Source organism: Aythya marila (assembly GCF_965140915.1).
Source record: "Aythya marila genome assembly, chromosome: 9".
Lineage (NCBI taxonomy): Eukaryota > Metazoa > Chordata > Aves > Anseriformes > Anatidae > Aythya > Aythya marila.
In genome coordinates, this window is record NC_139050.1 from 25,652,165 (window position 1) to 25,675,413 (window position 23,249).

At 42.8% G+C, this 23,249-nt stretch overlaps 1 protein-coding gene across 1 annotated transcript in view; it reads right to left on the reverse strand.

The window, feature by feature from the left end:
- The window catches only part of ARHGEF26 (Rho guanine nucleotide exchange factor 26), a 46,819-nt gene extending 23,911 nt beyond the window's left edge, over nucleotides 1-22,908 (reverse strand). The window contains exons 1-5 of the mRNA XM_082767161.1: nucleotides 21,600-22,908; nucleotides 20,183-20,222; nucleotides 18,661-18,806; nucleotides 13,085-13,141; nucleotides 9,300-9,460 (exon numbers count right to left, since the gene is read on the reverse strand). Of these exons, the coding sequence (XP_082623287.1) occupies nucleotides 9,300-9,460; nucleotides 13,085-13,141; nucleotides 18,661-18,806; nucleotides 20,183-20,222; nucleotides 21,600-22,625 (1,430 nt within the window). The 5' untranslated portion in view covers nucleotides 22,626-22,908. The remainder of the gene's footprint in view (nucleotides 1-9,299; nucleotides 9,461-13,084; nucleotides 13,142-18,660; nucleotides 18,807-20,182; nucleotides 20,223-21,599) is intronic.
- Nucleotides 22,909-23,249: the final 341 nt, after the last annotated feature.

Consider the following 23,249-nt stretch of genomic DNA (forward strand, 5'->3'; position numbering starts at 1 on the left):
AGCACCACACAGGCACTGCTCGGGAGCAGCGGTGCTGGCCACGGAAGAGGCTGAGGGCATAACAGCCGCAGGCACAGCCAGCGAGGCCCGGCTCATGGGGGCTGCCTTGCCGGCTCGCCATGGCCTTGTCTTCACGCCTTCAGAGCACCAGCCGCTTTCCTAGAGAGCAGCAAGTGATATTACCCACTGCTGCAAGCTATCATGAGTGCTTAACAGGAGGAAGAAAGTTGCAGGTTTTGATACTCCTGCACATAAAGCTATAAAAAGTAAGGATAAATGTCTGCATCCATCATTATCACGTTGATAAGGCCCCAGTGGAAGCTGTGGTACCACGCTGTGGCAGCCGAGGCTTCCCAGGTACAGCCACCACACAGACCAACCTCAGGCATCCACATCTGTGGGGAGTAACACCACGAACTCGTCCATCTGCACCAAAGGCTTTCATCTCGCCAATTTAGTCCCGTAAAAGACTGCAGAGCTTTAAAGCCTCATCTAAACAAAGCACACTGACCCGACGAGGCATGAGAGGAGCCAAGGGAACACGCATACATCCTCCTGCTTTGACAGGCTTGCTAAACACGGCTATTTCTAGGCTTACTAACAACTTGGTGCCTTTTCAAAGCTACGCATTCTTCTTACACAAAAAGGGCAACAGCAGTTCTCTGGAACTAGGCTGACCACTGGAGTAGTTATTTCTTTCCCCGCCCCAACTAACAGACTGCTTCTTCACCCCTTATCAGTCTTTCCATATGGAAAGCAGAGGGCAAGCTCAAATACCTGTTGAACATAACAAACTTCACTACCAAAATTATGCAGATAAATAATTTTCTTCTTCTGTGCTTCCTGCAGCAACGGCAAATCTGAAAATCGGAGCAAGATTCATAAGCTGCCACCAGCACAAGCCCTGCGGGACCCAGCAACACAGGCAGAGGATCTCTGCAGGTAGCAAGGCTCACGTGAGTGGGGCTGTAATGCTCTGCAGGAAAGGCTGCATAACCACGGACTGGATAGATAGGGTTTGGTTACAGCTGGAAGGCTTTAAAATTTTAAGTACTGCTGCTCTACACAACAACTGTCTCTAAACACAAATATTCACATAAATAGCTCTCCCTGCAGAACTTAGGCCACAAAAGAAGAGCCAGAGGTTGCAAGAATTCAACCAGGAATGCTGCTGCTGGCACTATCTTTTTTTAAACAGAGAATATGTTCACATAATACGGTGATGGGTTTCGGTACAAACAAATATCATGGTCGATGGGAGCTTCCTGCCATAGATCTGGTGATGCCAGCTGCCACAGATCTTTCCTTTTTTTTTTGTTCCTACCATGCTCTTTCAGATACATCACCACAAATGCCATCTCTAAATAAGGTATTTTTTTATTAGATGCCAAAACTTTCAGTTGCTGTAGAACACAAACTATCTTAAGTCACTGGTAGAGGGAAGATTTGGATTGTGTGTGTTGTAGGTTATGTGTTGTTTATTTTTTTTCCTCTTATGAAAAGAAGCTATAGAGTTTGTTAAAAAGTCATTAACTGAGCATGAGGTAGAGAAGTATGAGTTCTTAGGCTGAGAATCTCAGCGGGAGAAATAAGAAAAAAGTATCTCCAGAAGTACTTAATGATAGAAACAAGAAAAACTGGACACAAAGTCCTAGACAACAGACTGTCAGAAGAGTTCTGACAAGTAACTTAATTACAATAGGAAGAGTTCCAAGGGGACCTCACAGTGAGCCTCTCCTTATAAAACTCTGGGACACTGAGTTACGTACCATCTGTGCTGCATTTCCACAGGGAATATAAATTGACAGTATGGTTCTTCAAAGACAATTTTTTCGGAAAAGGACACAAGGAAAATTAATTTGTCAAAATAATTTTCACAGCAAAACACATGAAGAATACTGAGAGGACAGAGCTCAGATGAAGTTCTGAATGCAAGTGCAGATAGGCTAAAAAAAAAATTACTAAAATTCTCTTTAAAGAGTTAACATAAAATAAGATTTTAATGGCCACTATTCAGGAATACTGACTGCTTTTGTTAAGTCAAAAAAGAAATTGAATTACCTTTCATCTGACCAACACTGCTAATACCATCAAGCTTTAGCCACCACCACAACAAATCGATAAACATGCACACATACAATCACGCAGTTGAGATGATATGGCAATTTAGCTGACATTTTGAAGCAGAGTCATCTTTTGCTGATGAGGAAAAAAAAAGAACCAGAGACACTATCACATGGGAGAGACTGCACAGACCTTAAAAGAAAACGTGAAGTAACCCAGGGAACACGTGAGTGGTTACAGGTGCAGCCTGGGTCTTCGCCTTTCCCAGTGAACCCAACCCTGCTACAGAGGGGGCTGAGCAGGGCTGTTCAATGCCTTCCCTGGACATGTAAATGCTCAAGCAAATTGAATCACGTTATTTCAGGGAAGATGGGGCAGGGAGGAGTGGGGGGAAGAATTCATTGACAAAACACCCTGATTTACTCCAGAAAACTCATGAATAAAACTCATTACAAGAATGAGTTCCCCCTATACTTCAGTCAGTACTGGAGTTTCTAACGAGGGGACTTTCATCTCTTATTCTTGACCTTGGCAAGTGGTGGTCTCTTATCATGTGGTGAAAAGATGATAAATACAGGGTACATCTACACTGCCAAATAAAAAGCCCTAAAACCCAAACAAGATACTCAATGTACTGCTTCAGCATGCAATCATTCAGAAACAATCCCCTGAAGAGCCTACTCTGAGTAAAACAGGAGGTAGTAGCTCCAAGCACGTGGAAAACAGGCAAATCAGCTGCCTTCATTTTCTTCGCTTTAAAAAAAAAAAAAAAAAAATGCTTCTACACAGTCTGTACTTTAACTACCAAAATGAGTAAACACAATCACTGAAATGATCTGAAGGTCTCCTTAAAATATTGCACAAACTATTACCATTTTAAAGGGATTAAGCTGTGTCTATGCAAAGCTTAATAAGCATTTCAAGATCTGTTGGGTAAAATACCATGGAGACAGGATGCTAGAAAGAAACAGGAAAACAATTACATTGTCAGCATTTAAATGACATCACAAATTACCTCTGGGATATATCAGATTTTGAGTGAATACAAATTTTATGCAACTAATATTTGAATTTCACTTATGCAGCACTGGAAAAAAAGAACAAAAAGTACACAACCAAAGGCAGTATAAGCTTCATGTTGATGTTTCTTGAAGATATCGCACAATCCATCTGAGAGAAAACACAAGTTTATTCTGGCTTCTAGCCCCATCTGGTTTTTGCAACTGACTCCATACCCAGGCTCAGTTGACCAGCAAGATAAATGGCTGCAAATGCCATACACAAGGCCAGTTTCTGTTAAAAGTGAACAGCACCAACACTCGTGAACCGTACACGGTGTTCCTGCAGACCCTCAGGAAGCCCCTTTGGAAATGACCTTTCACAGCACCTCAGCACGGGTGAAGGCACAGATCAGGCTGCCAGCAGAGAAACCTTGCAACCTAACACGAGAACTATATTGAATTTCACAGAGGACCACGAGTCAGACAGAAGGGAACCTCTAATGCATCCAGTTTTCTTTACTTTTAGCTGCATTCTTTCAGACAGATATCTGAACCAGAGAGCGCAATGGGCAGCTTGAAAGGGATTTTACACAGGACACGAGGGAATATACTGAAAAACACTTTTTCACTCTAAACCAATATTAGAGTAAAATGTTACTTAATATATATAATAAAACACTATTACTGTCCACTATTTTAAGAGTGGAAATAACCCATCCCATTGGCAACCCCTGCAGAGATCACTATCAACAGTAAATATCTCGGGCTGAGAACATTTTCCATAGGTACCAGCCAAAAAATGCCTCCTTACGTTGTTCACAACCGTTACTGCAGGTGCCAGGTCAGAGCCACTGGAGGGGAAAGCTTTGATCAGTCAGGGTTACCAAGGGCAATTTGGAAGCAGGAGGAAGAGCACACTCGAACACCAATGAGGGCAGTGTCACCACTCTCCAGCCATCATGACAGCCACTGCACAACTACCTTGCTGTCGTTTTGTTCTCCTACATCTGGCAACAGCTGGCCGTGGTTTAGAGACACTATGAAGGTGATGGATGGCATCTGTAAACTTGGGGTATTCCTTTAGAGATATTTAAGTGAGCAATTTGAACTTACAGGCATTTCGTATTTTCTGGAAAACCAGGTATTTTCTCAAGGCACTTTTTGCATAGGTAATTGCTAGATATTTACTAAATTGTTATTTTATATACAAGTATAAAAATTTCTAAAGTCATTTTTCAATTTTCAAAGTCATCAATTTCAAAAGAGCATTTGCTCTCAAATTCTGTTCATCCAAGCTGAGGGAAATATGATTCTGTCCAGACTGGCAGTTCCCAAATATCGAAATCTTCAATCTAATCCTGTCTCAAATAATGAAGGTAAAAGAAAAACCACTGGGTCAGGCATCCAAGCACCAGCTGCATATTATTTTCAAGTTACTGTTTTCCTGCACTGCTAGTCATTTGCAAAGAACCATAGCACAGGTCAACCCAGTGAGTTTTCTCAGCTGCAGAAAGAACTCTCCAAACAAATAAGCCCTGGATATTAAAGCTGAAGAGTTCAGCAATTAGTGCTGATGTCTGAACCATGAGGGAGGCAACCTGAGGAAATACAAAAATAAACTAACTGTCCCAAGCCATCAATACGACACAAATGCCTAAACGTGTTCTGTCAGCAACTGAAATTTAGAGAAAAACAAATGGTGTTTTGGACTCACTGCTCTACAGTATGTCCTCTGGACTCCTTGGAGTCTCCTGACAATCAAAAATGGCCCCATCAGCAGCGCAAGGCTGGGAGAAAGGCAAAAATCACAATTTGTAAACTTAGCAGTGCTCTACATGTTGAAAAAAAGTCAGGTGTGCCATATGGTTTCAGTGGTCACCAGCACCTGCTGGGGGTCAATGAAATGCCCCGTCTTCTGCACATCACAGTTTGCCCGTTCCACCCAGGGTCTACTCTTAGTGTTTACATTTTTTCCCCCCAGTCTCACAAAGAAGCTAAGTAACAAAATTCTGCATTCTCTTTAAGCAAAGCTTCTAATGCCTGGTTAATGCTATACAATGCACTAATGCTCAGTGCAAACACTTCTTAAACGCAGACCAGGACCATACTATCCCATGGGGAAAGATGAAGGTACATTATACATAAGGATGCCAGAAAGAGGTGAAGCATTAAGGTAATTTACAGAAAAGTGATATGAAAAAGCTTACCTGGATCCTGACACGCCCACACACACAGAGTTAAGACGCTCAGATGAGGTGTTAAGCGACCTCACAAACCCACACAGGCATCTCTATTGGAATCAACACACAGAGTTTGAACAGTCTGAACCTGTCCAAATGTGCTTTGTTCTTGCTTTTTTCTGCTAGCGCTAACCTTTTGATATTCCCTAAGCTTTTTGCCTTTTGCTAGCCTAATGGCAGAGAGAGAAACAAAAAGCTAAAGCTCTCTGTCCCCCTATAAATTTGCTGATTTGGCCTGTCAGACCAATTGTTCTCCAAGACATTTCTCTCATCTCCCTGCAACTCCCCGTTCCCAAGGCACGCTCTTGGGAAACTGACCTCTTTTGCACCACGTATTGAGACTGCAGAGTTTTTCTGACTCGTGAGATGGATCGTGCAGTATTCTCAGACTACACAAGCTTTTATTTCTGAATAAGCTGACCTCTGGCATACCGACCAGTTCACATCTCAATTTAACAGCTCTCACTGGCTCTGGATGCCAGTCGTGTGATTTCTGTGCTCTATCAGTTATGAGCTCTCACACTACACGTACAGGCAAATACACAATTAAAGGCTTCCTGAAGCCACCTTTCAGGATGTTTTAATACGCAAACACGATGTAAGCTGCACGGGCTTTTCAGACTCACTGTCAGAAACATTCCAGTGACCTCCTGAAAGCAGAGACCGTCCTTACTGTCTGTATTCAGCTCCTAACAAAGGCAGCTTTGTTCCATTAGAAATGGCCTTGCCATGCACTACGAGCCTATCTTGGTGTTTCTGGAGAGCATCCATTAAACATGTTCTGAGTCAAAGTTCCTAGATACAGCTTCTAAGCAGTTGTGACTGAAGATGACATTTTTATCAGTTCATACTCTTCAGCTCCCTAAACCTTTGTCCGAGCAACCAAATCCACTGATAACTACACCCGTACCCTCAGAGTTATTTTGTCTTTTTAAGAAAGCTAAAGGCTGCTTAAAATACAGCACATGTGATAAATGTCCAAGTTTAGGACACTTTTGTAACAAAACGATGAGTTTTGCTACCTTAGAAGAGCTTGAAAATGAGAAGTGGCAGTTAGCTTGGAGGTATTTATTGATAAAGAGGCTTTTGTTTGAAAGCCACTTGCAGTATTTACACAAATGAAGCTGTAGAAAGTGAGCACTAAGTTTTGTTATAGCTTAACAGTATTGCATAACTCAGGAAACAAAATATGCTTTCATTTAAGTTTAAAAAGGAGTTACGAATTGTTTTTACTCCAAGTTATAGAAAAACAAGTTCTTAAGCCACTAAGCTTCCCAGACAAAAAAGAATAAGATTATAATGTTAGGCTAGTGGGGTATTTTCCATTCTTTCCTTTTTCCCCTCTCACTGCCTTTGAAGACTATTAATCAAAAGGGTTTTAAAGAATTCCCCTAAAAATACTGCTATCCCCTCCGCCTCAGCTTTAAATATTTTAAGTGAGAAATTTAAAAGTAGGTTTAATGGGTTTGAAGGCTCATTCACTGAAAACACAGGAAAAAACAAATACCTATTTGCACACATAATTATACTAATATGTTCAGCTCTGTCTTCGAACCATACCGAAGGAGCAGCAAAGTCTCCAGGCTCATTAACGTTTAGTGTCTATTAAGCTATCTAAAAAGATGGCAATTACCCCCTAACACATGATGTGGATGTAACACCAGTATTTGTCTAGCAAAAAGTGGGCTCACAATAGTTTACTTTTTCCAGTCACATTTCAGGTAAACAGAGGCTTAAAAAAAGTATTATTCCTTGAAAAGATGGACTTGGGTAACCTGTACTCCCTGACAACACCACCGTCGTGTAACTCTCCATCCTGGGGTGGGAATTACAAGCTGGGAAAATACCCAGCCTCCGTCTGAAGGCCTTAGCTACAGGAAAAGGAGATAAATCAAAAGGAATGTAGGGATGCTGAAATGTAGGGATACCCAGTAACTCCAAATGTACACACATTATATGGCTCCTACCTTAGGTTTGTGCTTCACACAACACATTAGACTCCCTAAATGCAGGTTTAATGCTAAAGAGTTCAGAAGTTCATGATTTCTACAAGGAAAGAAATGGGATGAAAGAAAGATGAAAAGGTGGAGAAGACTGACTCCAGAAATATTCCTAGCCTGACAGACTCCTTATCCAACCCCTAGCCCCATTTCTGAAAAGAGGCTGGTACTTTTTGTTCCATAGAGACAAAGCAAGGCTCATTTCAAGTTGTACGATGCCAAGAAGATCAAACAATATCTTAACGAGGCCAAGTGCATCCTTAAGCCTCATGCTTTACTTCAAACTGGATATAAGGTACAAGAAAACAAGCATGAACATTTTTATTTTTTAGTTATGTCAGCCATAGGAGTTCTACTTCCAGTACTGTTGTAGATCACACCAAGGCACCAAGCAAATGATAACTAAACTAAACCTCATTAAACAACTTTTTGAAGAGTTTAAGGTTTTCATAACCCTGAAGTACGCTGTGAGTGCACACACATCTGCACAAGAAATTTTAAACAATCCCAGCAATAATTATTAATGATAACAAAAGAGGCTTCTCCGCATTTGTGTTGTGCAAGATCTGCCAACGTTTCCTTTTCATTAGGCCCCATTTGTACTGTATCAATTTCTCTCGTTATTGACTTCACACCGAAGAAATTAAAAAACCAAACAAACCACAGCGCAGCTCTGAGCATAAGACATGTTTCCTTCGAAAAGAAACCCGAGTCCCTGCTGCCAGGTGCTATGGCATGTGCAGCACTGTTCACAAGCAGCAGAACTCCTATGCTGTTTACATAAAAGATACCAAAGTCGCACACTATGCTGCACATTGAGTACTCAGGAGAAAGTAAACAGTGATTCAACTGATTAAGTTAAACACTGGCAAGTCAGTTCCTAAGGGCAAGTATGCAACTCTTGCTCAATTGTTAACAGTTTAATAGGGGCAGAGTAAGCTTAATTTCATACACTGTAGAGACTAAGCACAACTGCTTCATGTATCAGCATCTAGCTTTGGAACCGTTCGGATGTGAAGGATGCTTACTCCTACTGAAATACACCATGTTCTTTCCATCCCTATCAATTTTCAGATAAATTAATAGCATATCTATTTCATGAAACGAGAGCTCAAATGCAGGAGCAAGGTGTGTCAGTCTGTCAAAGTCATGTGCATGCTCACCATTATTTGTGTTTTACTTCTTCAAATGAGCATGACAGTTTTGGAAGAGATGGTTACCACTTTAAAATCATTTGAGATTCAAATAAGAAACTCACTTTTATGTTCACCTATTATCATGTTAAGTGGACATCTCTAGTTCAGCCTACCTGTAAGCTCTCCTTACTAAACCAGCACAGCCAGAAAACAAACAAACAAAACAAAATTAAACACAAATGTTCAATTTTAAAAATAGAGAGTATTCTAACAAGAAAAGCTAAATTTTTCCAAATAAGAGCAATATGACTCTCGAAACACGAGCGTAGGTGAGGCATGGCCTGAGTCTGCAATACTACCATACATCATAAATAGTACTCAAAGCTCTGCTGTCCAAGGAGCTGGTTAGCTCCTCTGGTATAACAGGAAAATACACGTATAATCCAAATATAATCCAAATAAACAGAGACTTAAATCATATCACAAAACCAGAATCTATGGTTAGTAAAATCAAAACCTTGGCTTTTGGATTATGTTAAGGAAATTCTCAGCACATAGATGTGGAGCACATAGATTACAGTGAGAGAGAGCCAAATTCCATTCTAATTCAATGACAGGCCATAGAAAGCCAAAGATTCTGAATATTCAAGTGTAACATTTGACTTCTCATTCTTAAAGTGTTAGGCATACACCTTTTACTGAAGTTTCAACCTTGTGGCTGCTGCTCTATTTTGTGATAACACAAAACAAAACACAATTTTGTATACAACATCTTATTACGTGCTTGAAAGGAATTCTGACTACTATTAGTAATCGTCAGGTATAATTAATAAAATGTTTTTGCATTTCTACACTTACTTTTTACTTGCTTCGTAAACATCCGTAATATTGGAGAACAGGTGATGGCTCTCCGTTTTGGTCATGGTGAGGCTCAGTTCTCTGGAATTTTTAAACATCCGGATCAGAATCTCCAGGCTCAGCAAGTAAGAATGCTCAGAAGATATCACTTCAAATATTGCCTGCAAAGTGGAAGGGCGAAAGAAAAGACTTACTATTGACTAGGTGGGGGTAGGTTTTGTTTAGTTTGTTTTAAGGAAAATGTGGAGAAGGGTTGCAGAGAGGAGTTGTTGGATGTAAACTAGAAATTGTAATGCAAGCTTTCATTTCCATGAGAGTTTTATCATTTACCTTTGGAAACTAATGATTTCACGCTTGAAAAAAAAGTGTGTATTGAAAAGACTTTTCACTACAACTGCAAAGAGTGTTCGAGGACAACAACTTAACACCAGCTGTGATCACTCCGTATTCATACCCATGAGAGTTTGTTTTGTCTTAAATTTACAAACATGTCCATTTCTGTGGTCTGCCTGGAAGCTTCACATTGTAATACTGCTGCTCACCAGCCAGAATTAGCTTTTGCTCTCTTAAAAGAGAAGCTGAAAAGTTATTTACTTAAAAAGTACTTGCTTCCCCAAGCATCTGCAGAACAGCAAAATTCCAGCTTTAGTCATCTATCAACACTGATGCCGTGGAGACTTAACACATGAAGTTAGGAGCAGGCATACGAGAAGCTGAGATATCTGCGGCTGGGATAGGAGCCTGGAGGCCGAGCAGCCAGGAGGGGTGGCCGCCTCCATCTGCTTTAGTGATTAGTGAGCAGACAGCAGGCAGCTAAGGCTGAGGGGCAGACCTCCAGTACTTCCCCTCACCTCCCCCTGAGGACTTTCTCTCCAGTTTATCACCCCACCACCTAAGGACCAAAGGCACTGTAACTTCCATCAGCTGGCTGGCACACAAAGCAAACTTCTGGCAGACTCCTGGACTTTGAAATCCACATACTTGTTCCAGTGGAAATTTTATTCTCTGACATAGAAACCCCTCCAGCTTTTAAGCATCTTTTACCTCTCTAGGCTTGATTTGCTGTTAGTCTGCTGGAGTTCTTGTACATACAGAGTGGAAAAAAAATAAAACTCTGAGACTACTTTTGTCATAAGCTCCAGCAAGCCACATTTTGTCATCACGTTACTAACACAAAATACCATCCACAGAGACAATACAACTTTGCTCCCATTATTACCTGCACATATAATTTCATCGGTTATTTGCAGTTAACTTCTCCAGGCATCCTTAAACCAAAGGAGAAGTAAGTACTCTGGATGCACTACTGCAGATCTGAGTACCTAGCGATAATGCCCATGGCTCTGCGGAGGGGGACAGTGTCTGCAGGTGACAGCCTACAAGAGGAGTTCACTTGGACGTCTGATGCACGTGCTCTAGAGAAACCCTGATCTCCCCCAGTCAGGTATAAAACCAGAAGAGACCACAGGCATGCTGGAGGCAGTCCTCCTGAATAATCCCATCTGCCTCTCACGCTTCTCTCTGCTGTGCCCACAGAGAAAGGATTTGCCTCGAGAGCGGTGCAGTGCTTTGACTAACTGCTTTCCATCCAGGCAGCTTTCAACACAGGAAGAACATACAGACTCCCATTGTTTTTTGGAGGGGCTTTGTTTATGCTTCTACTGAGGGCCCTCATAGACTTCGTCCAGTTTGGTGACAGAAAGTCATTAGCTCAGTCAGAAATAAATGGGACATTTTCTTCCGATGTCCTAAGATGGGAGAGGATATCCTCTTACCCATGACCCAAACATTTCAGAGGATAAAAAAGGATTAAGGAACGATCAACTTTGACATATATAACCGCACCACGATCACAGGCTGTGGTGGTATTTACCAGCTGCTTGCTAACAGTGTCTGAGTGACACATGAAATTATGTTGTGGTTAACTTGGTTTTTATCAGCACGAGCAGATACTTGAATTCTGATGGACACTCTACAGAACTTAAGAGACCAGAAGCACACAGGAGTTTGTAGACATGCATAAGGTTAGAATTTCCAGCTTGCAAGAAAACTGGAGTGTCTATTGAAAATTATTTCAGTCCATATCAGTCTATACATATATGATGCATTTTCTTTAGATGAAAGATGCAGAGATCCAAGTCAGTAATGTTTGGTGAAGGATGGGGTGCCTATGAATGCTGGACATTGACATTTAATTGAGGTATAAACAAATCAATTTTTCTGCAGTGACAATATATTATGATAGCCAAAATAATGCAAGACTAAAAAGCAATTTAAATAGATAATAAAATAATCAATAAAAGGCAATTTAAAAGAAATAAAGCAAAAACACGATAGCACAACCAAGTCTTAAGAATATTTCTTTGGGTTCTCTCTGAAAGGATGGGCCTCTAATATTCAAATTAAAAAAAAAAAAGCCAAGCTGGAAACATTTCTGATAACATTACAGACCTCATATTTAAAAGGCATCTAAAGAACTTGTTTTCTCTGAAGAGATGTAAATCTGGCTCCAGGAAATGTTGACTAAAGGCTTCTAAAGGCTACGACTGAAATAAATGCCTTGTGTTTCAAAGCTTTTCAGCAGGAGGAGACAGAAAAGCAGAACACATAGCCTGAACTGCTGCACAGCTGACAGCCCCCAAAAGCAGAAAATAGTCAAGAAAATGTAGGATTACTACAAACAAACCAACCCCTACTGTCTCATCATGTATATGCAATACGTGTCTGTATTGGGGTGGATGGGGCTTTGGGCAACCTGGGCTGGCGGGAGGTGTCCCTGCCTGTGGCAGGGGGGTGGAACTGGTTGATCTTTCAGGTCCCTTCCAACCCAAACCCTTCTGTGATTTTATGATGCATGGAAAACCCCAGCTGGATCTCATCTGGCTACATTCACTGAGGTATGTCCTGAAGGAAATTTTGGAGCAAATTACCATAGCAGGTAATTCTACAGCGCTGCTATTAAAAAACAAAACAAACAAAACAAAAACTAAGAAGAAAAAAAAAAAAAAAAACACCGCCTTTTTTTCCCCCTATTAAAGGACATACCTCAAGAAATGCAGGTATCTAATAGCGGGCTAGGTCAGGCTATTCTTTTCAACACCTCTCATTCATTGTGACATAGCCCCTGTAAGTAAGGAAAGAGGGGAAAGCAGGTAAAGAGGACAAAAGGTGCAAAAAAGAAACAGAGAGGGACAGAGACAGAAAGGGACAGAGAGAAAAGATAACTGTATCAGTTACTGCTGCTGTTTTCTGTATTGTTGATAGCACGGATGCTCCTACTTCATTTCATTGTGAAAGACATACATTAGTTACACTAGGTGCACACTACTGATGTTCAGAATTGTTGACAGGATTAGTTACAACTAAAGGGCACTGCAAAAAGTTGTTTTATGTGCCACCTCCTACCCTCTGTGAATGCAGGTTTAATCTTACACCTTCCCAGTCCAGCACAGAACAGGGTTGCTTCTGTCTACTACTGAGTAGCCATCAGCCAGGCTACACCTGCTGCAGTGAGCGTACCCAGGAACCACTCCAGCAAGACCTGCAGGTGTTGGCAGGAGACATGCAGCAGGGATCTGTGCACATCAGCAAGAGACAGGTTTCATTTCTTTATTCTCCCTTGAGAAGACAGCATGCTTCACCCTAGGACAGGAAGCAGTGTGTTCAACTTGCCTCCTTATGAACAAATACTGAGTATTAAATCAGGCGTGCGTGTGACAAAACAAAAAAGTTAACAATAGAAAAAGTTATCAACAAAAAAAGAACGTGTTACTTCAGAAAAGTACCTCTTGTCTTTTTCTTTCTTCCTGGCTGATTGTTTCCGATAACCCATTCTTTTTCACCTAAAAAAAAAAATAATTTTTAACACATTTTGTAGAAAACATATAAAGTAAACAAAACCAAACATGGAGAACTATTAAAACACTGCACTAAGAAGCAACAATTTCAGTACTGAACTAAAAATTCAGATAAAGAATCCATCCACTTCTGAAGACAACGAACCATGAGAAATAAATTTTTAAACGGCTGGATGTTTATAGTATTTATCCAAAGAACAAAAAAGTCATTAAGAATTACTACAGGACACACAGAGAATTACTACAGCAACAGCTTTCCCAGCTGAATCACTGCCACCCTGCACAGCCTTCCTGGATTTCACGCACACATTGAAGCATGAAAACTGTTTTTTCCTTTTAAGACAGATGTCTTGATTGATACACATTTATCATAAGGTTTATTTTCTGGTTGGCCTGAAACATCTTAGCATCTTCATTTGTGAAACAAACACACCTAAAGGTTTTTCAGGCAGGTAGTTTGTTGACCAAGAATTATTCTGGAGAAGCTCCATCTTTACTGTAAAGAGATATGTAAAGTCCTGAGTAAATACCTCTGTGTTTTTACCATCCCCAGCCCTACAATGATATTCCTCCTCCCTCTGCATCCTACAGCCAAATCAGCCAAGATGTTTGCCCCAGCTCCCCACACAGGACCGTCACGAACGCCAGCCTGAGCTGCACACCCTGCAGCTCGAGGCCAGGTGCTCGGCTACCGCACACCACGCCACAGACCTGCTAAGTTCATCCCTTCCCAGGGTGATTCATCCCTTCCCAGGGTGAATCGAGGGCAACATGCCATTTAGCAGAACATTAGAAAGCACAGGAGGGCGAACAACAGGGAAGGACTGGCTCTGTGCGTTTCCTAGAGGACTGATTGACCAGCACAGGACACCAACCAGGCGGTGGGGAAGAGCCCAGGGCACAGCACTACGCGTGGTGCAGCAGCGTGCCACAGGACAGGGTACTCAGGCACTCGTCAGACTTAACAGATGCGCTTCCATTCTTCCATTTCCTTTTTGGATTTCTCCAAAAGTTCCTGACATACTATCATCAACAGCTGCTTCTTCTTCCTCCACTCGCTCCTTGGATTTTAAATGATTTGTAATTTTATTCTTGCATACCAGCCACCACAAACCTGGATAGCAGGCTCAGCAGTAAGACGGCATAACATTAAGGGTGCTGCACTCCAGTTTGCAGGCACGTTGCTTGGTAATACATACTTACAAAGAAAATGTAAATATCCCAATGTATTTGAGCAATTGCTCTTTTGAATATCTTACAGGTTCCCATGCTCACCACGAGCATACACTTCTGAATACCAAGCCAGAACTAGTTAGCTGACTTTCTACTAAACTACCTTTCAGTCAACAGCCTGAAAGCTTTAAAGCACTCATGAGGAAGTACAATGTCTTTTTTGGATGCCATGGAGGACTTTTCTAAAAATATGCTGACACAGGAAATACCTATGAAGATATCCAAGAGATTACAATGCTTCCTGTTAATATAGCAATTGTAAATTTCCAGTGAGAACAATGTGGCAACTGCTAAATTTATGTTCCAAAAACATAAGCTGTGTTTGTGATTATCATCTAGTCATACATGTGTGCATGCATTTGAGGTGCACGTATAAGTTAGTTGTAGAAGCAAACGGCTCTAGTTTATGCACTGAATTAACTGCAAAGCTTCCAAAAAGGAGGAGGCCCAAATACAGAGATTGCTTCTGGAATACTCTAAGAAAAAAAAAATCAATTCAAGTTTCCAAATCAAATCAAGTGTCCAAAGTGTATTAGCTGAAAGACTAAAAAAATCATATTTGTGATGCTATGCCATCAACAATGACTTAATATAAGCTAAGAAGATAGCAAGAAAAAAAAAAAAAAAAAACTCAGAGGGAAACACTCCAGCTACTACTGCCGTCTCCCCATCAGGCTGGACAGCTTTCTTCCAGAGGCTCAGACATGACTGATTCAACTATGGCAAGGAGGAGGAGGAAATGATGAAAAGGATGAGGGGTTAACTCTGCAGTTACTTACAAGAACTTCCTCTAAAATAAATAGCTACACAGAGGGGAAAAAAGAACTTACAATAAATATTTTAGAAATATGCTGGAGTGGCTACACCGTAAACCAAAATGAACATAATCCTTTTGACACTGAAGGACAAGGGAGCCCTGAAAATCCTTGACAGTAAAAACACATAGTTTTGTTTGATACCACAGAGGAGAAGCAGCCATGGAAAGGTCACAGAGCAGCTCAGAAGAGCAACCTGCAGCAGCTTTTTGAGCGGCAGAGAAAAATCTCTATCATACTTGTTGCACACCAGAGAAAAAAGATCAGAAAATGAAATCTGATGAGTATTTGTGAGAATCTGAGCAACATGGGCAGTCCAAATGAAAAGCAAACATGCACCATACTCTCTGGGCTCAGAGGTAAGGAGCTGGCAGGAGAGGCATTTACATTCCCAGTCCAGGCAGACGTGGTGGAAGCCCCCAGAGCAGCTTGTGGACATACACAAAACCTGAGCAGCCACAGCCCGGGAGAGCTGATCCCAAGCCAACGTCCCTTCCAGCCTAACTGAGCCTGTTGCTCTCTGCATGTGAAGTACACACCGTTATTATGCCGAACAGACTGCTGCATTTGTTGGGAATTAAATACATTTAACCTGACACACAAGGTAGTATCAGTGCATTTGATCTGCAGTGAATTCCAACAACATACTGCAAGAAGCTTTTGGAATGTATTTTTGGAAATACTGTTCATTCTTCCCAAATTAAAATTTTGAATGAACAGATGAAAGCTGGAAGGCGCAGAGACAGCAGGTAAGCTGGCCCTTAAACTGGTCACCTGCTCAGCCCCTGCCTGCTGCCTGATCTGCAGCAGGAACCCAAAGAGGAAGAGGGGTCAAGAGAGCAATTTGAAAGGAACTGGGTGTAAACACCACCCTACTTCAGAGTCCTTAAATGTTCTTTGAACAGCTCAGTTTTACTTTCACAGGTGTCTGCATGCTGCAAGAGGTGAGGAAAAGCTTTTTTAATATAGTCTAAAGGCTTTGACAACTCCATACATGAAGGCTTCACAACCCCTCACCCCCTCCAGTAGCAAGCCTGGTCGGAGCTGCACCAGCTGTCAGGCCTGGGCTGCCCAAGAAACCACTCACAGAGATGGGGTAGTCGCTCTGTTGTCCTTCCCCCCGATTTCCTAGCGTATTCACTGCTAACAAGTACCATAAACCCACCATGCTTCTTCCCTACCACACGCTGAAACCCAGTACTTGGACATTCCCCAGCAACCTCCTGCCACAATTCAGCACTCCCGTTTAACACGCGATGACAACACATAACTTTTCCAGAGAGTTGTAAACAGAGACGCCGGGAGCTCTGCAGGTTCCCACACTATTTTCACAGTGCACTACCTTTTCCCATATACTTCCCACTTTGAGCCTTGTAAATCAAGTAAGGACACTAAACAAGTTTGCCACATTCGAAATGGGAAAGAACAAGTCTGGTTCGTGTAACCGTAAGCATGACACACCAATGGTTCTCTGACTGAGCCAGTCTGTGTGCTGCTTTGGTCTCAAGACAAATTAGTGTTTTCACAATTATTATTATTACTGAATATCATTCTTTCCGGCTCTTGAGTATTTAACTGCTAGTTTGCCTAGAAGGCAGAAGAATACTAATTTGACTTCATAAGAAACAAACTTTTTTGTAGTATTAAGCAAAATTAACTGTATTTCAAATACTCAATTTGTTGAAAGAAAATTCAAAGCAAATATTTTTAAAACCACTTTGTCTTGGCTTCTTTATAATTATTGAATCAATGTGGTATTCATATTTCAATACCTTGAACTGTCAACATCTCTCAGACAGCTCTGCTAAACAGTCTAAATAGCCTGCAGAGCTTATTCAGCCTTAGTTACTCGTTTATTAGGGTATACATAGCTAATGGCCCCAGCTGTCAAATACTTTAGGTGACCATGTGGTATGATAACAATCCTTTCCTATGTCATATATAGAGATGAGAGGTTCTACATTCTACAGGTTACAAAAAATAAATTTATGGCTATCCCCAGAAACCACAGAAATGATCAAAAGATAAAATTAACCATAGAAACACAGAATTTGTACTCTTTGGTCTCAAAAATATGCATACCAGGAAAGCCTGCAGAAGTATCACTTAGTATCATTGATTTTCCTGCTTAGCAGCAGGGATGCTAGCAAGATCACAGTAATGATTAAAAGAGCTCAATGCTACTTTGTTTAACAATGCTAAGAAAAACCCGCTGCATGTGCTAAATAGGCTTTGCTAACAAAAGCAGAATACTACCATCTGAATAGCTTTATTAAATGCTTTCCATTACATATATGCAGTCAATAAATTTAGAGTTGGCTTGTAGCAACTGCGAGTATTTCAGCAGAAACTTGTTTGTAACTAATTAAAGCCTTTAACAGGATTCACATTTTTAGTGAATTATGGTGTTTTCTTACTTGTTTGTTGTTTGTTTGTTGTTTTTTTTTTTTAAAAAAAAGAATTGCTAAATTTGTGTCTTAGCAAGCAATGCAATTGAGAAAGTTCATTTTATAGTCTTGTTCGTAAAACAAAGACCAATAACTGATCAGGACTTTCATGTTGTTCTTATAAGATTGCTACTTAAGGTTTGATCCCTACCACTCCCAACTTATTGAAAGGAACCATAAAGCACATATTCCACTTCAAGTTCACATGCTGTTAGGAGTTAAATCTACCTTTTAAGGCTTTCTGGTGGTGCCTCATTCAGAACAGCCGGATGCAGTGATACACATTAGCCTAAGTCCTAGCTTTTCTAGGACCTGCACTGGCATGGCTGCCACCACTATCAGGCATGGCCTAAGCCACCATTTCTGGGGACTGTGGAAAGTAGAAAGGCTTATACTGAACATGCAAACAAATGAGGTGTGCTTGATCATTCCATCCAGCACATATTTAAAAAAAAAAAAATGTATCTTAAACGCTAAGATTATGAAATGCAAAGGAATTTGGGTTTCAAAGTTCAATTTAATTTCACTGTAAACTACATTGACATTTTTTCTTGTTAATTTCAACTCAGATCCTCTAACCAGTCTGCTGCCTGGCCACATGAGCCTACAAACGCTTGTGCCAGCAAATGAAAATGGGAGATGTCAGGGAACCAGGGAAAACGATTCTGGCAGGAACATGAGTCTACACCTACTAAAACTGATGGAGAAAACATGACTTATGCATTTTTAAGCTGCTGGAGTTACTTTACACAAAACCTCAGTAAAAGCTAAACTGAGAGCCCAAGATTTTGATTGGTAACATTTGAGCAGTTGCAAATCTGTTGCTAAAAGAATATCCAGAATACTTTGTGTTGGTAAGAGAACGTACCACCTTGTATTTTGCAAAAAATACAAGAAGGGAAAAAAAGAAGAAAAACTTCAGCTGAATATTCCAGTAGCAAGTAAAAAGACTTGTTTCAGTACAGTCTCAGACACTGTTTGGCTGGCTGTGCAATGACTTAATACTCACAACTGACAGCTGACTCCACGTTGATCTCAGGGGCTTATAGTGAAAAACAACCTTTTCATCTGATTTCTGCTCTCGGGGCTCAGACTCTTCATCAGAATCTATATCCAGCGCTTTTTCTTTATAGTTCTGATATAACACATTGTTTTCTATAAAACAACAACAGCATGTCATTAATTGCTAGAAAGTTAGCTTAGTTGCTTTCAAAAAAAAAAATTAAGTAACATTTAAACAATGAAAGAAATGAAAACGTCAATGTGCTGTTCACAAACTCCAAAAGACAAAGATAGTATCTTATTTAGGATGGACAATGGTGCAGTACAGTAACAATGGATCACTGTACCACTACCAAAAAAGATCCACACTGACTGAATTAAAGAACAGATGTGTCCTTTGTCAAGAAAAAACAGACAACAATTTTTTCTTCCTTGGTTTGCGGTACAATGTTTCATAATTAGCCAGCAATTTAAGAACGGAACAAGCGTGTCAGTAGAGCAGTCACTAATCCGGAGGTCTGGCTATTTTAATCGGAAGGACCATTGTAAGTCCAATACACGTCTACTTTTATTGCCAGCTTTAAAGCCTCTCTTCGCACTTCACTAAGTGAACAAAATAGCCCAAACTTCAGAAATCTCAAGTCAGAACTATTCAAAACAGAAACTTCAAAGGTTGCTTGAAAAAGCATGGGGCCTGTGAATCTGAAAATGAAATGTGCTTTTCACCTGTTCCAGTACTGCCAGCATTAAGTCAGTTACAACAATGGCAGAGACAGAGATGTGAAGCGTTCCCTTCCCATTTCTCATGAGGGTGAAACTGCCACCACACATCCATGGACTTACTGCCAGGCAAGTGGTTTTTTTTGTGCTGAATTACTGGGAAAAGCAGCGAACTTGACAAAGCTCTGAATTAATGAATAGCATGAAAGGGCGGATACATGGGCAGTGTTCCTCTGACACCTGAACTTGAAGGCTAGGTAGCAAGAAAAGTAAAGGATTAAGGAGTCAAGGAATTCACTCCAGTGGTCCCAGCATTTTTGATTATGACAAAGAGGGGGAAAAAGCTGCATTGACCTTGAACTTTGAGAGAAACAGTTCAGGGATCTGCTGCAGGGGATGACCCTCAACCTCTATGCTGATCCACAAATGCTGTCTCACACCTGGCAGGAGTCACAGGAAACAGGCAGGAAGACAGTCCCAACCGGAGGGAAAGCCTTACCTATGTAATTCCATAGAGCTGTAAGGGCTGAGATAGACACATCAACCAATTCTTTTAAGAGGAACAGGAGTCTAATTTCAGAAGATACCCTTCAAACAAAAGCATGTTTGTAACCTGCCATTCCATATTCATCAAAATATTCATTGAAATATACCCAGTGCCAAAACTATGGTTCCATATTATGATCAATTTACTGAAAAACAACATACTTAGTCTTTGACCAAGTATTAAAGAATTGTGCAAAATGCTATTTAAGTTCACTTCTCTTGTGATTGAGCATCCCATCAAGTCTGTACAGAAAAGGGCTTACCTTCCCCATCAAATGTCCCTTGTCCTTTCAGCGTTTTCTTCTAACAAATTTAAGAGGAAAGAGATATACACATTAAAAGAAGAAAAATAATCAACAATAACAACAACTTCCACTTTATTCCAAATTAAAGGCCTTAATCTATAAACTTGTTATGTTGGAGAAGTATTTGTGGAAACAACTGTTTCATCAGAGAAACTGAAAAGCTACCACAGATTTTTCTATGCATATGTTGTTTATATATTTGTCCTGAATGTTTTATTGTTTTTATGCTTTCAAAAGCGTAACACATACTAACTTTACAAGAGCTCAGCGAACTTGTAACTCATTTCACTGTCTCTGGGCTTTGCTGCAAGGCTCTAAGGTGATCTGAGGGGATCTGAGTAGCTGTCTAAAGCATTCCATACACTCTGCAAAGAACAACCACATTAGGCATTTTGTAAATGAATGTTTACAAAATGAGCAAGACAAACCTTTGAAATACAACAGTTGTTTTGGTGCAACAATCTGGGTCTACGTAGTCAATTTCAAAAGTGCTACTGGCAGAAAGAGTTTTGTGTGTAAAGACAGGGCAATATCACAGCAGCCTACTTTAAACAGCTTCTTACTGTTACTGATAAATGTCTACTACCAAAACCGTACCAAAAAAGCTCCTTTCTCAGTAGTTCACAATTTGATCTATTGCTATTTTACCACTTGTCCCATTTTCACAAAAACTTCTGTAATTTTTAGTTTGGCTGAAAACTGTCAAAAAGCTGATAATTATTTTAACAGGTACAGCACTAGCCCTTTGCCTGGAGTACTTTATAACACATTTCCAAAACACTCTTCGGAAATTTACCAGGATGTTTACAAAAAAGTAACTTGCAGGTGTTGGAATTAAGCCACAAAAAAAGATAATCAAAGTGGCTCTGTCAATTTAAAAACCACACTGATTTTTTTTTTTAAGTACTTTTACAGTAATGTCTCAGCCATCGTAGGGTGTAAGTTTCTTTTTCTGTCAGTCCATTTTCTCTTACAGCCAGGACATAATAAACTCAATTTGACTCTTTTTTTTTTTTTTTTCCCTGTTTATACTTTCTGGGGAACAGGTTTTATAATATCAATTTGATTGTGAAACTAAACCTAAACGTGCTGGGGAATCCAGCAGGAAATGTAAGCATGAGGCTGCTATTACCACATTTTTGAGCTGCCTAGATTTCAACAGAACTGTGTCCCTGAGGTCTCTGCCACTTCATTTTGGAAGCACCACTCGTATAAGTCATCTGTGGGACTCATCAATGACTACAAAAAGGCTGTTGCTAGCAAAAAAACAGGAATAAAAACAAGCACTTATGGACAACTAGAGAGTGCACCCTGTTCTAGCATGCAGTCTACAACACTTAAAGCGATCTGTCACTCACTGCTCAGCACAACTTACCTTTGTCCTCCCCAAGCTTGAGAATTTCTCTTTATCTTCAACAACCACTTTAAGGATGGGCTGAGACATCCTGTTCTTTTTCTTGAAATTGGACGAGCTGTCGAAGTCGATGCCGCTCACTACGGCTCTGCGGTACGAGGTGGAGCGCAAGCCGCGTCTCAGCGCCCCCGGGCTGTCCAGGTCCCCCTCGGCCTCCTCCTCGGCGTCGGCTACCAGGGGCACGCTGAGGCTCTCCACCATGCTGCGGACCTTGAGCACCCTCCTGTTCGCCTCCGCATTGTGGCCGCCGCTTTTGCTCGTCACCTTTATCTCGGACGCCAAGCTCTTGGGGATGATCTGCTGTTTGCCCACTTTGAGCGCAGCGGGGCTGTTGGTGCTCAGGACGACGGCTGGCTGCTCCGGGAGCTGCCCCTCGGGGGCCGGGCCCTGAGGAGTTAAGTCTTGCTCCGGGGAAATCGCCCGGGAGACGGCGGCGGGCCCCGCTGGCACTTGCTCGGGGTTCTTATAAGGCTGCCCGGGCTGCTCGCCGCTCGGGGAGCGCTCATTTCCAGCGGCCGAGAGCTGCGGGCCGGGGCTTGCGGCGCTCCGGTGCCGCGGGCTGGGAGCCCTCCGGGATCCCCGAGCCGGCTGCCGGCCCTGCGGGGCGGCCGTGCCGTTCTCCGCGAGCCCGAGGGGGCCGGCGGGGACCGGCGACGGGAGGCGAGGGGGCTGCTCGGGGCAGCCGGGGGGCCGCAGGGTCCCGTTGGGCGCCGGTGCCGGCTCGGAGCCGGAGCCGGAGCCGAAGCAGGGGGGCGCCGTCCGGGGCGCGGCGCCGGGCGGGCGGGTGCTGATGGTTTCAGCGGGCTGGGTGACGGTGAAGGCGCACCTGTCCTCCACCGGGAAGTCGGTGACGAGCACCCCGCTGGGGCTCTGGTACGACTGCGGCCGCGGCTTGCCCCCCCGGCCGTGCTGCCGCGGCGTCGCCCTCCTCTTCCACAGCGGCGCCGCGCTGCTGCCGCCCAGCTCGGCCTCGCTGCCCCCGTCCATCGCCGGCTCCTCGCCGCCGCCTCCAGGAGGAAGCAGCCCCACGGCTCGGCTCGGCTCAGCTCAGCACACCGCCAAAACCCCGCACGGCAGGCGCAGGGCCAGCGGAGGAGGGGACGGCCCGGCACGGGCAGGAGCTGCCCCGGCTCGCCCGCACCCCCGGGGCCGCGCTCCCCGCCGCCGGGCTCCGCTCCCACCTGCGAGCGCCCCGCTGCCGCCCCGGCCCCCCCCACCCCGGCCCCCGGAGGCTTCACCTCATCGCGGCGCCCCCCCCGGCCTTTGGAGGTGTTGTGGGGGGGTTACGGCGGCCGCCTCCCGCCCCACCTGCGGCTCGGTCCCGGCCTTTCCGCAGCCCTTTGCGGGCTGTCCCGGCTCGGCTCGGCTCGGCCCCGCCGCGCGGCTCCTCCCCTGCCCTCCGCCCTCGGGCCTGCGCCCAGCAGGTACCGGGAGCTCCCCGCAGGGCCCCGGGGCTGGTGAAGCGCCGGCTCTGAGAGCACAGGGGCCTCTCCGTGAATAAACGGCGTCACACCTCACCAAAACACGAATTAATTCACCTCGCTGTTAACATAAAGACGGGTGTCCGCTGGGCTGCCAGGTCCGCAGAGCGCCTAAGTTCAGTGGGGAGAG